The following is a 17164-nucleotide window of genomic DNA, read 5'->3' on the forward strand; positions in this document are numbered from 1 at the left end:
ATTTTTCTTCTTGAAATCGAAAGGTTTTCATCTGAGATCTTTTGTCAATTTTAAAAAGTACTGGACGTAGACTCAACAAGACGGTTTACTTACTTGAGTAGGGAGTATTCGACAGTTTTCCGGCTGTTTTAATCCCTACAGCAACATATTAAAGTTTGTTCAATCGTAGCAAAGCACCTATTAATCTTGACTTGAATTTTATACGTTTTTTTGGGTCTAAATAAAGATTAATGTGTACGCTTGGGTTGAGATGTAACTGTTAACAATTGATCATTTTACCATTAAGAAACATCCCTTTTTCAATGAATAAGATTTTTCAGAAGATATGCTGGTTTAGAATTCAACTGTCATTGACACCTACGTAAGTTTTTAGAAAACTGATCGTTTTTAATAAAACTAATGACGTTCTTATACTATTACGTAGTAAAAGTCCATTTTCTCGCGTAAAACTGATAGAGTTTGTCACAATTTTCCACGACCATGTCTTAATACCCACACTCATTGTCACGCTTATCAACGCCGTCACTGGTTCTTGTTGCTACTAACCGCGACAGTTAACAAATTATCGATTAAGACCAATTGAAAGAAAATCTAACTAGTATTTAATTTCAGAAAAGTTCCCTGCAATTAACGTAACCATTTTTCATCGTGAATAGCAACTTTGGACTTCTGTAACGTAAGGTTTAGGTTTCAAAGTAACCCTGAAACCTGTATGAGCTTTACGTTGCAAAGGCGATTACAATACCCGTCAAAATTTGAAGGCAACATTCAAAATGGAAGAGTCCAGAAAAGGAACTGCACGCTAAGAAAATGTATTTTAAATTAAACTAGCAGTGAGACTATAGTTGTACTAAATTCACCATTTCTAGTTTAACTATCCTCTTCATAAATAATAATGTATGCATTCAGAAAAAAGCATATTTTTTAAGCGATTTTTGTTCTTTTTGCGTCAAATCGTTATACACGGCAAACGTAAGCAGCAGTACATTATATTCACCTATGCATACGCTACCAAACGTAATATATTTTTAAAGCCTGTATCAAAACGTGTAGTTGTTTTTTATTTATTGGGAGTGATTGAAGCTATATGGCATCCAATGTGCGTTCAATTTTGAGTCCTCAGCATCAGTTCTTCAGACTGTGTGAGGAAGGAACACCCAAACAACTTCAGGAGAACATGAAGAAATTTAAGGTTATCCCAAATTTCAAATTCTGTTATTATCCCTAGTCCAATATGTCCAATATACACGACGCTTAGCTTTTCCTGGATCTTTTCCGTTTGTGCTACACCCCCATCCCCCCTCTTAGTGGGTGCATCTTATTTGCACCCCAGATCACGCGCGTGTCATATGTTTACATTATGAATTACTATGTAATGTCACGTTTTCTGTAAGTGGGGGTCATAGCATACGGGAGGAGGGGAGCACTAACGGAACAGATCCGCTTTTCCTTATGATTTGGTGTTTTTGTCCTCATGATTTTGTCTTTTTTATGATTTAGTTCGAAAATATATTTATTGGTTTTTCTGATTTTAGTTTCAAATACTTACAAAACATAAAACATCTTTTCTGCTTCAACAAAAATCATGACCTCTTCTATTAAATGGCAAATCGAACTCAGAATTTGGATCCTTCTCATTATAACCCGTACTCTCGTTACAGAAACAAATAAAGGGGACATAACTTTGTGGGGTGAGAAGGGGGTGGGGGAGGGAATAACGAGATTTACCAAATGCAACTAACTTTGATGAACTGTTTTGACTATTGTTTTTAGGAGAAGAAGGTAGACTTCAACTTGGGCACTGATGGCAACTACAAAACCCTCGAACGACACTTTCCTATGCATTCAACTGGATTGCACCTGGCATGTCACAGCGGCAATTTGGATGTCGTCAAGTACCTGGTAGAAGTACTCAAGGTAAACAAATCAATTGGTTATTATTTCGACCACTTGGGGCTATCGAGTCTTATATATGCATTGTTTAAGGGGCATATTGAAGTATTGTTTTTTTGAGAAATCTGACCTCGAAGACAATTAATTTGGACGATTGAGAACTTTGAAATTGAGATGCAGAAAAGTTTACAGTTCTAACTAGATTACACAAGAGTACTGTATTCATACTGCTGGCCAGCGAAATAGCTGGAAAGGCTTCGCCTATCTGCCAGACATAAACACATGCAATGACATGTAAAAAAGTTCCTTCAGGTATATTGCGTAAGTAGAAAATAATTTGGCTTGATATGATGCAATCGTTCATTGTAGGTAGACGTGAACAAGGCTAATTTCTACGGGGTGCTACCTCTTCACAAGGCTGCATCTGGAAAACCAATCAGAATAACAGCAACAGTTCAAGGTCTGCATTTTTATTCACCTTATTGTATCCTAATGATCGGTATCTTTTTTTCGACTAATTGACCTAGTGGTCTATGGACCCTTTTTGAAAGTTGTAAAATGCACTGCAGTTTTGCATTAAAAAATTATAGTCAAGATGTCAAGATTTTTAACGGCAAGGTTCATATTGCAATGATATTACCTCGTATTTAAATAAAATTTTTATGCTGTATCCATTTTCTTTGGTAGTTTTTTTTAGCAAACTGTCAATGAAACGGTGTACAAAAAAGAAATAATAAAAATGGGAAGTTTTATTACAAATTAAAACGGGAGGTTTTATCCCACAATGGGATCTTTTATACCACTTTTATAAAAATCGGAAATATTGTCCCACTTTGTAGCATATAAATAGGAAACGTTTATTTTATCAATTCAGTATTCAAATAGCATTCAAAAATATCAAAGTAAAACTAAACTCCTGTTATTTCTCTTCCAATTGCTACCATTCATGATATCCCTATATTGAGATCTTTTATTATACTATATTCTTCAACTCCCTTTTTTAATAAAATTTTGAAGTCCAACTCTTCTTTGATCTTTAGAACATCAAAGTCAAATTTCCTTTGTATACTCCCAACCAGAAGGCGAGTATAACGGGAAGCATGAGAAAACTTAATTGATATTGATTGCGTAAGACCCTCGCAATGTTAATGGCCGATTAAGAAAAAATGCAGATTAACATTTGCCCATTTGAAGACGCTTAAGGTAACTTTGGTTTCTGAACTGCAGCTGAGTCAATTTAAGAAAATAAGAAGACAAATTTTAGGCTAGTTGAATCAGTTTTGTGGGAAAAGACTAGCTCTAGTATCAACTCAATTAAGCACTATCTGCGGCGCGATGATTGTTTATAGCATGATGAACCTTGTATGCAAACTCCTCAGTGGCAAGTTGTTTTAAGGTTTGAAGTGCTATTTCTGGGTGCAATCCGCCTGTAATGATGCACAAAAAATTAAAATTTATCCCTACTATCCCGTTAAAATACGAGATTGCTGATTTATATTAGTGGGTCTAAGCATGCGCAACTACTAAGAAATGGACTACTACTGGATTCTAACCAGCAACTCCTACTTGCAAGGCTAGTGAGCAAACCTTTACACTAACTGCTATTAAACTCACTAAATTGGACATCTCTTTTAACCCATTCTCATATTCTTCCTTGTTTCTCAAGGCATCATTTCTGTAGTCAAGTATACGTTGAACAAGTCGAAATTTTTTTTGCGCTATGTCAGGCTTATAATACGCAAAAATTACATTAGGTTGTTCTCTCTCAACCTTCTAGCAATTTAAAGTATTTTAAGTTCTTTTGCTAAAAAGTATATAACTTCAATAATGCAAGTCCATAAAAACTAAATTTCTGTTTAATGAGAAAACAACTTCAATTTTGCCAAAAAATTTGATTCTTGCGCAAGACGATAGTTACAAAGACTGGCAATTGATCTGATGAATGTGCGCGAGTTAACCAATACTTTGAAAGCATGTTGTTAGTTTTGCTTGAAAGAAAATCATTTCATGACCCTAGGTGAGTTCCAGAGTACACAAATTATCAAAATATATGGAAATAAACGATGCGGAGAGAAGGCCAAAAAATCATACAAAAATTTGTTGCTAGAAGATTTTTGTGATAGCATTGTTGGCGTCAAGTGTGCTGCTAAAGTCAATGAAATGATTTGGAATTTGGCATGGTTGATGTAGCATAATTTCTCCAAAACCGCCATAAACTGATAGTAATTGAAAAAATCACAAAAAAGGGTTAAGTAGAATGTGATATAACACTTAACAAAAACGTCTCCATGAGGCTTCACTAGCTCCTTGTAGATAATACTTCAACAATTTTGTCACCTTATTATACTTCAAAAATGATTAAAATGAGAAAGAAATGAACGGAAAACTTACTACGATGGAAAATGTACTCTTTGAAGCTTCCGTGGACAGCAAACATGCTTCTAACCGGTATCTTGTTAAGAGTATTTGCTCACAACAGTGACAAACTTCATTAAATCTAATGGAGCAAATGTAGTTATTGCATTGTAATGGTTGAAAAGAAACAGAAAGGCTTGTAGAAGAAACCCCCGGGTCGAGCCGACAACGATTAAAAAATCGGTTAAAAAAATTAAGAATTGCTGTGATTACGGTGAAAACATGAAAGAATTGCAATTTTAGGCGTTCAATGCGGGGAAGACGGCAAATAGAAAAGAGTTCACCGCTAAGAACTGCAGATCATACAATAATTCACCGCTGGAGAAAAACTCGGGAAAAAATTTTTGAAGGGAAAAACGTTTGAAGCGTTTTGCATTATAATTCACTGAATCGTGCGCATCAGCAGCACTGGAAACAAAGGTCGTTTATATTTTTTAAGAAAAATGATTTTCCCATTCATTTCTTTTCACTACTCTCAACTTGCCCTTTTTAAAACATATTTTTGTACCAACCAGGTTCTGATAATAAACCAGACTCTTAAGGTAAAAACAAGTCTTGCTAAAACACGCAAATATTACAAAAAATTAACGCATTTGTTTCCATTATCCTTATTGAATCTGCTTTAAATTCACAAGAAATCTTATAGAGGTAAGTGACAGACGGCGCAGTGGAGTAATAAGTTATTGACATGCAGATGAGAGGTTCGAACCCGTTTACAGTAAGTGCCAGTGTCTCTTTTGTTAGAATTTAATGCTTACGAACAATTACTGAAGTAAATGGTCTTCCTAACTGATGAAATATATTGGATACATGATTGGAATTTTAAAAAGATATTAATGATCGAATATCTTTCAAACAGCACTTCATTGTTTTTCAATGGCAATTAAAAAAGAAAAGCCAAAATAATTTGCAGAAAAATTCCAACAAAATCATAATTTAGCAGTTTTCCACAAAATACAGTCTGAAACGCATTTCACAGTTAATAATAATAATGATAATATTGACTTGCTTGACCGCTACCAGTCCTAATTTCAGTTATATGATAGAGCCGGAGAGCGTTCTAAGTTTACAATCTTGCCTTGAAATATCATTCGAGTTTGCCCAAGACTGGATCAAATGCCGTCGTTCAAGATTTTTAACATTTGCGGAAGTCCGTATTTTGATCAATTTCATTGCCATCGGTTTCAGCTGCAAGGGTTATTTGAAACACTCCAAATTAAACAATAAGAACTATTATACTTTTCAGAGCCGAGGAACAAAACTGTGGCCAAGTATGTCAGTATGATCAAACTGCTACTGGCCAATGGGGCTGTGGTGAACCAACCGGACAACGAGGGATCCGTGCCTCTCAGGTGATGATCACAACAAAAATTAAACTCCGTCTCTTTCAGAGTCGTATCTGAGAAACAAATTTCAATTAAGAAACAATCAATGGCTCGCACAAACCAGTCGAAATCCGACGGTTATCTCTGCGGATGACGTTTATGTTCCATGGCCTTGTGTAAGAGTCTTGCTAAAGATGATCTTTCCTTAGCAATACTCTTGCAGGGTAACCGTCTTAAGCGGATAGCGACAACCTTGCACGTATATTATCCGAAAAAAGAAACGATATTCAGACCAGCAGGCTGCTGGATTTCAGTTCAAAAAAAAATCGACGGAATTAAATTATCCACAAAAAGGGGGCTCCGAATTTTCTTTTTTGGATTCCATAAACATGTTAATTGATGCAACGGTAACTGGAAAGCTAAATATTTTGTCAGGTGGAGTTCAATTATGGGCTTTGCAGAGGGCGCACAGGTGTTGTTAGACTCTGGTGCAGATCCGATGATGGCCAATAATGAGAAACAGACAAGTCTTCACGCCGCGGCCAGGTACGAAAATCAGCGTTAATATTTCAAGCTTTCTTTAGGGTCATCAAAAACAAAATAGAGTGAATTGCGTTTAGTCAAAAAATGCAATGGTGGTTAGGCGGCAAAGTCTGGGAGATCAACTTATCAGCGGTTTCTGGCTTTCTGGCCCCGAACACTAATTCTGCCTATATCACCCCTACAAAATGGAAAATGGACAATTTGGTCCATTTTGAACTTGGGATTCCCCTCTTGTGAAACTTTTTTGGTTTCACTCATTCTTCTGCCAATTACACAATGGTTTTATAGCATTTTGTAGCGGTGGAGCAAAATAATATATTTACAAAAATTTTGAAGTGATGCAAGCAATTCCATTAAAACCGACTCAACTTAGGGCAAGTTGTTTATATGCATGCGCGTAGGGCAAGTTTTTGGTTATAATGATTTAATTTGATTGTTAAAATTCTTACTTAGCTGCTGGCTTCAGTACTAACCATGCTCTTCATAGCCAAGTAAGAGCATAAAAATTGCCACGCAAAATGTTTTCATCTTTCCGAGAATTTGTTGGCTAATTCGAGAACAGCTATATACGGAAACTTTTTCTGAGATAAAGAAATCCTGAAGTAAAACTGTCTCCGCATTCAGTCCAAGGGAAATTATAATCTTATTGGCTAAGAATTATTAGGCGCTTCTTTGTATCCACAGATCTGCATGTACGCTAACTGTATCAAGTAGCACGCCACAATTAGAAAGCCTTTTTAAAAATGTTAAAAAAATTTTACAAATTGAAAAAAAAATGCAGAATATCTTACAAAGCGTAGCAATTATTTTATTATTTTTTAACTGCAAAATTCCTGAAAACTGAAATTATATCGCGCAATTGACTTGCATAGCGCTGTATAAAGATCAGATCAGTTACTACGTAAACGACACTACGCTCTGTCAATTGCTAAACAAGAAACGTGAAACCGTTAAAATAGATTAATGCCTGCTGAATTGAAATATTGCTTAAATTTTACCGAAAATGAAGTAGTAGATAAAACAGGGAAACCAGCCACCAGCAAAATTTGTTCCTTTTCTCCTAACGCTAATCGCGCACGTCGAATGGAACAAATTTTACTGCTTGCTGGTTTCCCTGTTTTATCTACTACTGTATATTCACTCTATATTCACTTCTTATACAATTAAAAACTATCCTTTCTTGTCTCACTTAGTGCAAACCACTAGTACAGAGTTAAGCTGGTAATTAACCATTATCAGACGGATAGTTCGGGTTCTATAGACCTTCGGTCATGCTTCACCATCCCCACCGACTCCGGTGGACGTATCCCAGTACTAGTATAAAACTAACAAGCACGTAAAACCAACTTGCGAAAATGAACTTGAATAAAAAAGAAAACTTGAACAAAAAAATGAAAATATTGAAATAATTAAAATTTTCTTATATTCCCCTAATCAATATTTAACCAATCTAAAACTAAAACTTCCTGTCTCACTTGGCGTAGTGGTTAAATCATCGAGTCTAGTTAAGTTGCTTTAGCAAACGGAAGGTTTGGGGTTCCTTCCTCACTGACTCCAGTGAACGTCCCCCGATAGGCGATGCCGCCTTTCAGGATTCTGATGAAAAAAAAAACTATGAAACTAAGTGAGATAAAAAAAAAACAAAAAAAAACCAAATTCACAGTTCTTAAAAAGGATGATCAGTGAAACTGCTTCGCAGATCCCTGGTGTGAGACTGTATATGGGACACACTGTGATGGGTATACAGTCAAAAACACTGAGATCGGTGGAAACACAGTGATAAGTGTTTTTTTTCAATGTCTTCTTGAATATTCTCTCTATATTCTCTCTATATTGGATCAATAATTAATCAGAATATAATTTAAATTAAAAATAAGATAAAAAAATTAAAAAAATAAAGCAAAATTTACATTTCACTCTTTAAGAGCGATTCACTCTTATTCGGAGTGATCCCCCAGTAGAAAATATCGCTCTTTTTCACTCTTAAGGAGTGATTCCCTCTTTTTATAAATTTTTATATTTTTTATACTTTTATTTCAAATTATCTATACTTTTCAATAAATTTATATTTTCTTTTTACTTTTTCTATATTTATTCCATTATTAATAAGAAATAATACAAAACCATAACATTTACATGAGCAATCTTCTTCATTTTGTCTAATGGCTAAAGTACTTTCAGTTCTAGAACTTTGTTTTTCAGTTAGATTTCTACTAAATCCTTTAGTTAATTCTACACCTGGATGCTGTTTCTTTACATGAGCCCGTATCCCATCATATCTCACAATAGAAGCACAATATGGACAATTAACTTTAGCTGAAGTACAACTTCTACATGTATACATACTCTCATCAAAATCAGTTAGTGGTTTTTGGTTTTATATAATTACATTTATTACAATTTCTGATTGGTGTAACAACTTCGTGGATCTGCGGGGGCAGTTGGGGTACCAAGGACTTCGTCCCTTTCAATGATTAATACTTCTGAGTTATAGTTAGGGTTAGGATTAGGGTTAGGGTTAAGGTTAGGGACTGAGTTATAGTTAGGGTTAGGGTCTGAGTTAGAACTGGTGTTATAACTAGAATCAGAACCAGAACCAGAACTAGAGCTAGAACCAGAATCAGAACTAGAGTTAGATCTAGAGCTAGAACTTGAGCTAGAACCAGAACCAGAACTAGAGCTAGATTCATTTTTTAAAGAACAACCCCATGGAGAAAAATCATTAGCACAAATAGCACTTATTGTTATATTACCACATATACATTTATCAATTTTATCTTTATGACATGATTCGTAATGATATTTTAAACAAGCAATGTTTCCACATTTATAGTTACACTCTAAACATTTTATAACCATTTATAATTGGTCAAAACTGCGAATTTGCAAACGAGCTTCACTCGTGGTTAACCAAACAACTCCGTTGAACAGTTTGGTAAACCACGAACAAAATTCGTTCACTGATTTCAATTATACTCAACATATATATTTAGCCAATATCTCAATTACATCTTTAGTATTATCTTTAGATTTGATACACTCTGCTAAATATTTATTTCCTAACGTTTTGAGTATATTAGTTTTACATCTCTTATCTAAAATTGCTTCAAGGTTTAATTGCATTTTACTTTTAACATAATTTATAATTTCATTTCTAAATTCTTCATTATTTACATATAGACTGTTTAAATTCTCTCGTCCCTCTTTATTTAAAATTCCAGTATATTTATGTGTATAACTGCTTCGCTGATCTGTGTAACAGCTTCGCTGATCTGTGTAACAACTTCGCTGATGGGTCTTCGACCATGTTTCTCCATCTGTATATTCCCTTTCATGTTCCAGATCTTGATCTTGATCTTGATTTCTGCCATATCCATAGTTCAATAATGTACTTGTTCTATTCAACATAGTACTCGCTGCAGTTGCCACATGTCCGGCATTTCTTACTGTTATATCAGGACTCATGAAATTATATCATTAAACCTGAACTTATAATACCTAAAATAGTTGAAAATAATCTAAGACCATTTGCTTTAACCACTTCCTGAGTTGAAACATCATTCTGTATTTTAATACCTTTTAATGTAAGAAGTTTATTAAAATAAAACTGATAATTATCATGACTAATAGTATTTCTATCTGTTGCATTTATCATGAGTGGTTTCATATATGCTATAAGTTTATTTATATCTTCTCTTCCTAACTCATCTTTTAAACTGAGAGCTTTTAAATCAAGGAAACCAACTCTTGAATCATATATCATTGTTCTATTACTATTAATAATAATAAAAGTATTTTCTTTCTTATTATATTTAATTATACCATAACGAAGTTCATCTGACATTCCGTCTGTACGATTATAATGGTTACTATTTAACTCATTAATTATTTTACTAAAGTCATGTTCACATTTATATATCTCATTAAAGTTTTTAAATAGATCAGATCCATTATAAGTTGTTAAATAAATAGTATCACAACTCATTCTTGCTGTATTATTTATTTGAGCTGGTTTATGACACATTACAATCATTTGAATATTATAATGTCTACCTTCAGTAAAATAATAGTCTATATCTTTATTTAACTTATCACCCATATCATCAAGTACTATTACACAATTTAGAAATTTTTGCATATTGTTTTTTGTGATCATATTCATATCACATTTATTAAATCCAGTATAAAACTTATTAGTCTCGGGATTTATCCAGTCTCTGTCATCTTTACACACTATAACTATATTTCGATCTTGATTTTGATCTTTATTTTGATTTTGATCTTGATCTTGATCTTGATTTTGACCTTGATTTTGATTTTGATCCTGATCGCTGTAACCACTTCGCGGATCTTGATTTTGGACTGAGTATAATTTTAAGTATTGTCTAACAAAATATGTTTTACCCGTACCAGTTCCACCATAGACAATAGTGTGTAATGGTGACTTTTCATATTCAAATCTAACTAGACTCCTATTCATAAATCCACCAAAGCTTTCTTCTAGTTTTGCATATTTACTCGGTATTGAATCATATACTATAAAACAAAAAATAATTAAGAAAATAAAAATTATAACCACGCCACCTGTCTCCATTTTTATAAATGAAAACATAGATAAATATAGACATAATTAGACTTATGGGTCTTCGACTATGCTTAGCCATAATTAGACTTATAATTAGACTTATAATTAAACTTATAATTAGACTTATGGGTCTTCGACCATCCGTGTAACGGTTCCACCGATGCTTCGCAATAATTAGAGTTATAATTAAACATTAATAATATTTATAAGAAAATGCTTATCCTAACTTTTGAGGAATTCAATAATAAATTTAATATTGATAATAGTGCTATGAGTGATATCAGAATAAAAGATATAGGTAAAGATATAAGTCTAACACCAATTGAAATTGTAATGAGAGATCAGACTCCAAAAAACGTAAGTGAACCCAACTCCAACATTATTGTAAATTTACATCCAACTGAAGGTACACATTGGGTTTTAGTTATAAGAAGAGAAGGTGGTCCAGTGTATTACTTTGATAGTTTTGGTATAGAAACTCCTCCATTATTCTTAGAAGAGTATGTCAATCTAGGCTCTAATGAAAGAATACAACAATATGATGAATCTTATTGTGGGGCTTATTGTTTATACATGATCTATCTTATTGATAGAGGATTTAGAATTAACAATGCTTTAAATATTCTAGTTAATCAATGTAAATATCCAGGAATGTATAATGAGTGTTTCTGTTTGGGTTGTAATGATAAAGTTAATGATCTACGAAGTAGCTTTGCTAATAATGATAAAGTTAATGATAATGATAATCAGGGAACGGACTCCGTCCGTGGCATGCCAACCTGCTTCACAGATGATAAAGTTAATGATAACAATAAAATTAATGATAACGATAAAGTTAATGATAATGATAATGTTAAGTTTAATGATAATGATAATGATAATGATAATGATCTACGAAGTAGCTTTGCTAATAATGCTAATGCTAATGATAATGATAATGATAATGTCAATGTTTATGATAATGATAATGATGAGACTATCTATCAGAGAAGTAGTTATAGTCAAGGGGGTAGTTATAATCCGCGAAGTAGTCCTAATCTGCAAAGCAGGTTCCCTGATAAGGTGGATATATCACCACCAAGAAGTAATATAATCCAAACAAGTCCTATTGCCATTAATATAAATAATGATCTACAATCATGGCTAAATGATGATGATATAATTACTGAAGCTGAATTTCCAGTTAACTTTAGATGTATAATATCTGGTCCTAGTGAATGTGGTAAGACATTCTTATTAAAAAAACTATTTCTAGCTAGTATATATTTTGATAAGTTATACATCATTGGTCCTACTGGTGATCAATATCAGGGAACCTGCTTCGCAGATGAAGGTGTTGATAATGGCAAAGCAAATGTAGAGTTTATTAAAGATATAAAAGATTTACCCTCTCCTGATAAACTACCTAAAGACTTAAAGAAACTAATGATATTCGATTATGTTAGAGCCAAAGAACCAATTATTAATGAATACTTTTGTAGGGGTAGACATAACAATTGCAATATGATATATCTTAATCAAAACCTGTTCTCTCTGGATAGGCAGAGTGTTAGAGAGAACTGTAATCTATTTATTTTATTTGAACAGAGAGGTAAAGCCCTCATATCTATATATCAAGATTTCTTTAATAATGTGGAACTTAGTTATTATGATTTTGCTAATATATGTAATAAGGTATGGAAAGAGCCTTATAATTACATTGTCATTGATATAACTAAAAATAAAAATATTAATGGTAAACTAAGAATTAATTGGGATCGGAGAGTTTTGTAGTTTAGTTTAAGTGTAAGTCTAAGTCTAAATCTATGACTATGTCTAAGCCTAAGTCTAAGTAAAGTCTAAGTCTAAGTCTGTAACTAAATCAAACAGACCTTCGGTCTGCTAACTATATTAGATCAACGAAGTTGTTGCTGGTTACACCAGATGTAAAGTAAAACTTAATACATCACCATTAAAGTCTATAGGTCTTCCATGCTCATTTTTAATATGAAACTCTATATATTCTATTCTATCTTTAGTTACATTTTGATATAAGGTATTAGTTGGTATAATATTTATCAAGTAACCTGGTGGTTCAGTTAGATTAAAAGTATATAATATGTCTGTATCCTTACCATTATCTTTAACACCAGATATCACATTACAATGAATGTTAATATTACTAAAACCCATAATATCAACAATTTTCTGAGATGTATATTTACCTTTATTATAAACTATTTTTCTAAATCCTAGTAATGGGGCTATTGAATTTTCTATGTCAAAGTTAATTGCACCTTGTTTTACTTCCATTAAACTTTTCATTGTATTCTTATCAATTTCTATTATAACATTACCATTAGTTTCTTCTTTAATTAATTCTGCTATTTCATATAATTCATATGCACCTGGTGTAATACCTAAAAGACGGGTATTTGACCATGTTTCACCTTGGGTATCATATATGAGTTGATTGTTCATTCTATTCACATTAAACACTGAGTTATAAACTGATAATCTAATTAAACCTAATTTTGTTTTATTAAGTATAGGTTCACTAAAGTTAAACTTTTCTGTTGGCTTTATCATTCTAAAGTTAAGTGTGTGTTCTTCCTTTGTTTTAGTTAAAGCTTCATGTATCTTTTGTAGTTCCCATAAGATCAACGAAGTTGCACCTCCGGTGATTAAATTGTCTGTCATTTTTTTATATTCAAATATAAGATTATATTTCTAGTTATAATTATCTGCGAAGCAGGTTCCCTGATAGCTTTGGTTATGGTGAAACATCTGTGAAGCCCCATAGTCATAGTTATAGTCATAGCTATAATTATCTGCGAAGCAGGTTCCCTGATAATTATAGTTAAACTTTTTGGTTTATAAAAATGGATTTTAAATTGGATGCAACTTATGGTTATAATAATGATATACACAAAAGTAAGATTATAAAGTATAAACCAAATAATCTGGCAACAATGAATACAATCAATACTAACATTAATATTATACTCAATAGAGAAGAGAATCATTTAAATATACACGATTCATATCTAGAGATAGAGTTTGTTGTATCAGATGATGCTGGGGGTGTATTTGCTAATAATGCTAATATTAGATTAGTTAATTATGGTATGATGGCATTGTTTAGTTCAGTTAAACTTGAAACTAGTGGTGGTAGGACCATTGAATATATAGATCATTGTCATCCTAATCTATTGATGTATAAGTTATTAACTAGTACTGATGATGAATATGAGTGTGGTTTCGTTAGAAATCAAGGTAATAGGGATAGTCAACTTAAAGGTGATCAAGCTGCTGCCGAACGAGGTCATATGTATATGATGGTTAAGATGAGTGATCTATTTGGTTTTGTGAATGATTTAAAAAAGATTATATAGGGTTTAGGATTTAAACTAATATTAAAAAGAAATAATAATGATAGAGCTCTATATAGAATTAATGCTGGTGCTGATGCAGTAGCTAATGATGGTAATATAGAAATTAGAGATATATCATGGTGTGTGCCTAGTATTGATCCTAGTAATGATAATAGAATTATTGTACAGAAAGGATTAAATAAAAAGAATAATATAGACTTCAGTTATTATGAAAGAAAGACATTTTATAAGAACGTACTTAATGCTACTAACTTCTTGTTTGATTTAGGTATGGAAAGTGGTATGGAAAGACCACAATATATAATAGTTGGTTTTGAAAATAATAATGTTAATGAACAAACTCATGATGCAAGTACATTTCATATAATGAATGTTACTGAATGTTATTGTAAGATTGGTAGTGAGTTTTATCCTGAAGATAGAATGAATATTAATTATGGTACCAATAATTATAATGAGGCTTTTAAAGAGATTGTTAGCTTTAATAAAGATTATAATGGGCTACCATATAATATAAAACCGTATATAAATCATAGAACATTCAAAAGTAGTTATAGAATATATGTATTTGATACTAGATATCAAAGTGATCATATAGGTCCACAACCAATACAACTTAATTTTAAATTTAGTGCTGCAGTTGCCGATGTTATATGTCATGCATTAGTATTAACTAGAAAGGTTATTAGTGTTAATAGTGATGGTAACAAGATGGTTGATATAGTCTCGTAGAGACTAATAGCCAGAGGCTTATCATATCATAGATATAATTATAATTATAATTAAAGTCCTTATCATTGTTTCCTACTAGTCTTAACAAAACCTTTAGCACAAATAGTATCTAATTTCTTTTTATTCTCTAGAGATAGGACTCCGTCCATGCTACGCCATAAGCCTCTAGCTTCAAGTTTAGTCTTCGAGCTTCGCTCGCGGGCAGAGCCCGTAGGCTTAGACTCAGTCTTAGGCTTAGTCTTCGAGCTTCGCTCGCGGGTGAAACCCGTAGACTTATTCATAACAACAAAAGGATTATACTTTTTAACTTCCATTATTTTTTATATATAGAAATGAGTCTTTTAAATAAGTTCAAAACCAATTCATATTGTGTTGGTGGCAGACATTATAGTGGCACTAATAACATAAGAGGAGCTATTACACCAAAAGGTACTAAAATGTTAAGAGGATCCTGCACTAAATGTGGAAGGAATAAATCAATGACAGTATCTGATGCAACAATAGAAGCAGAGGGATTGAAAGATTTCTTTAAAAGTGTTGGTAGAGCTACAGTTAACTTTGGAAAGAAAGTTACTAATAATCCAATAAGAGCATTAGAGATTGCAAGTAAAATAGGAACTGCAGCGGCATCTAGAAACCCTAGAGCTGCTTTATCAGCCACACCTGATTTAATTAAATTTGCAACAACTGGTGAAGGTATAAAGGTAGTACAAAAAGGAAGAGGTTTATACTTAGGTACAAAGAAAAGATAATTATTTGATTATGATTATATTTATGTTTATGTTTATGATTATGATTATCGGTATATATTTATACTTATATTATTATTACTAAAGACATTGTTATTACTAAAAACTAATAACTTTAGTTTAAAAAAACACTTAATTTATTTTTCTTGTTCTTCTTATAATCCTCATATACCTTGACTAATTCATTATATTCATCATTATCTATTTTATTATCATTCATTGATTTAGTATATAGTTTATTAAATTTATCACTAAACTGTTTAGCTAGAATATACATTTGTGAATACTTTATAATTTTATTTCTTATTTTAGTATTAATTGTTTTTGATAATGAACCACAAACAGTTGCTGTAGCAAAAGCTGTGGGTATAGAATAAGGTAATCCTATACCTGTTAATGCAACTGATGTTGTTGTTGCTGTTGTTGCAATTGATGATAATAGTATTTCTGTTATCTCAGCTCCGCTAATATATTTTTTATATCTACTTAACTTCTTATTATAATTATTAGTTTCAGTTTCATAATAATTTCTAATATCTTTTATAATGTTAATATTATTGTTAAATTTATTATTAGCTTGAATCTTTTCATTTATCTGCTGTTCATTGACAGCAGCAGCTTCGCGCATCAACCGTTCCAATACTGATGATAAATCTGGATACAGTAAGCTCTCACTCAGTGCTGTTGGATCAGTGAAACTACTTCGTAGATTGGTCATTTTCATTAGTGAAAAAACTTTCTATTTCTTTCGTTATATCTTCTTGTTTAAATCCATAATGCATCTCAAGTCTGTCTTTCTCTTTATTATCAAGTAACTTACTTCGTAAAAGTATAGAAATTATATATATTACTATAACACCTCTAAGAGATTTATTGTATTCTTTCATTTCCCTTAGACCATTAGTAAACATATCATCTAAATGTATGTTGGTAACATTCTGATTAAACTTATTATTATCAATCTCTTGTTTTAATTGATTATATTTAGAGATAGTATCAGCAGCAACTTTATTACAAAAGTTAACAACATTTGTGACTTCATTCGCTGATTTAATGAATTCTTTAATTAGATTTTCATTAACTTGTGTTTCATTTAGTTGTAATGTTTTAGCTGTAACTTTATCAAAATCACCTTTTCTTAGTTCAGTTATGTTTCTACTTAAAATTTCTATTTTATTAGAAGAGGATAATAAGTTATTGTCACAATACTCTTTATTAACCACATCCTTTTCATCTAACGGAGGATGTACATTTGTAATTTTATAGGTATCCTTCATGTCAATATTATCATTATCTTCTAGGAATAACCCACGAGCCTTACTTAGTGTTAGGTTGTTTGTTGATGTTAATCCGAGAAGTGAGTTCCCTGATTGGTTTTTAGCCTGATTGAATCTGTTTCTTGTCATTATTTATTTTAAGAAATATATTTAATGATTCCAAAACTTTATTATTAGATTCAAAATCAAACTCAGATTTCAATAGTTCCTGTTCATAATATTTTCCTTCTATTATCTCTCCATTAATATCTTCTATCTTTTATGTTGGTGG

At 32.1% G+C, this 17164-nt stretch overlaps 1 protein-coding gene across 1 annotated transcript in view; it reads left to right on the plus strand.

Annotated features, from left to right (window-relative positions):
- The first annotated feature begins 928 nt into the window (after positions 1-928).
- LOC142341720 (uncharacterized) overlaps positions 929-17164 on the plus strand; it is a 41076-nt gene continuing 24840 nt past the window's right edge. The window contains exons 1-5 of the mRNA XM_075392886.1: positions 929-1192; positions 1774-1917; positions 2263-2353; positions 5555-5660; positions 6069-6179. Coding sequence (XP_075249001.1) covers positions 1088-1192; positions 1774-1917; positions 2263-2353; positions 5555-5660; positions 6069-6179 — 557 coding nt within the window. The 5' untranslated portion in view covers positions 929-1087. The remainder of the gene's footprint in view (positions 1193-1773; positions 1918-2262; positions 2354-5554; positions 5661-6068; positions 6180-17164) is intronic.

Source organism: Convolutriloba macropyga, chromosome 6 (genome assembly GCF_964194025.1).
Source record: "Convolutriloba macropyga chromosome 6, txConMacr16.3, whole genome shotgun sequence".
In the NCBI taxonomy this organism is placed as follows: domain Eukaryota; kingdom Metazoa; phylum Xenacoelomorpha; order Acoela; family Convolutidae; genus Convolutriloba; species Convolutriloba macropyga.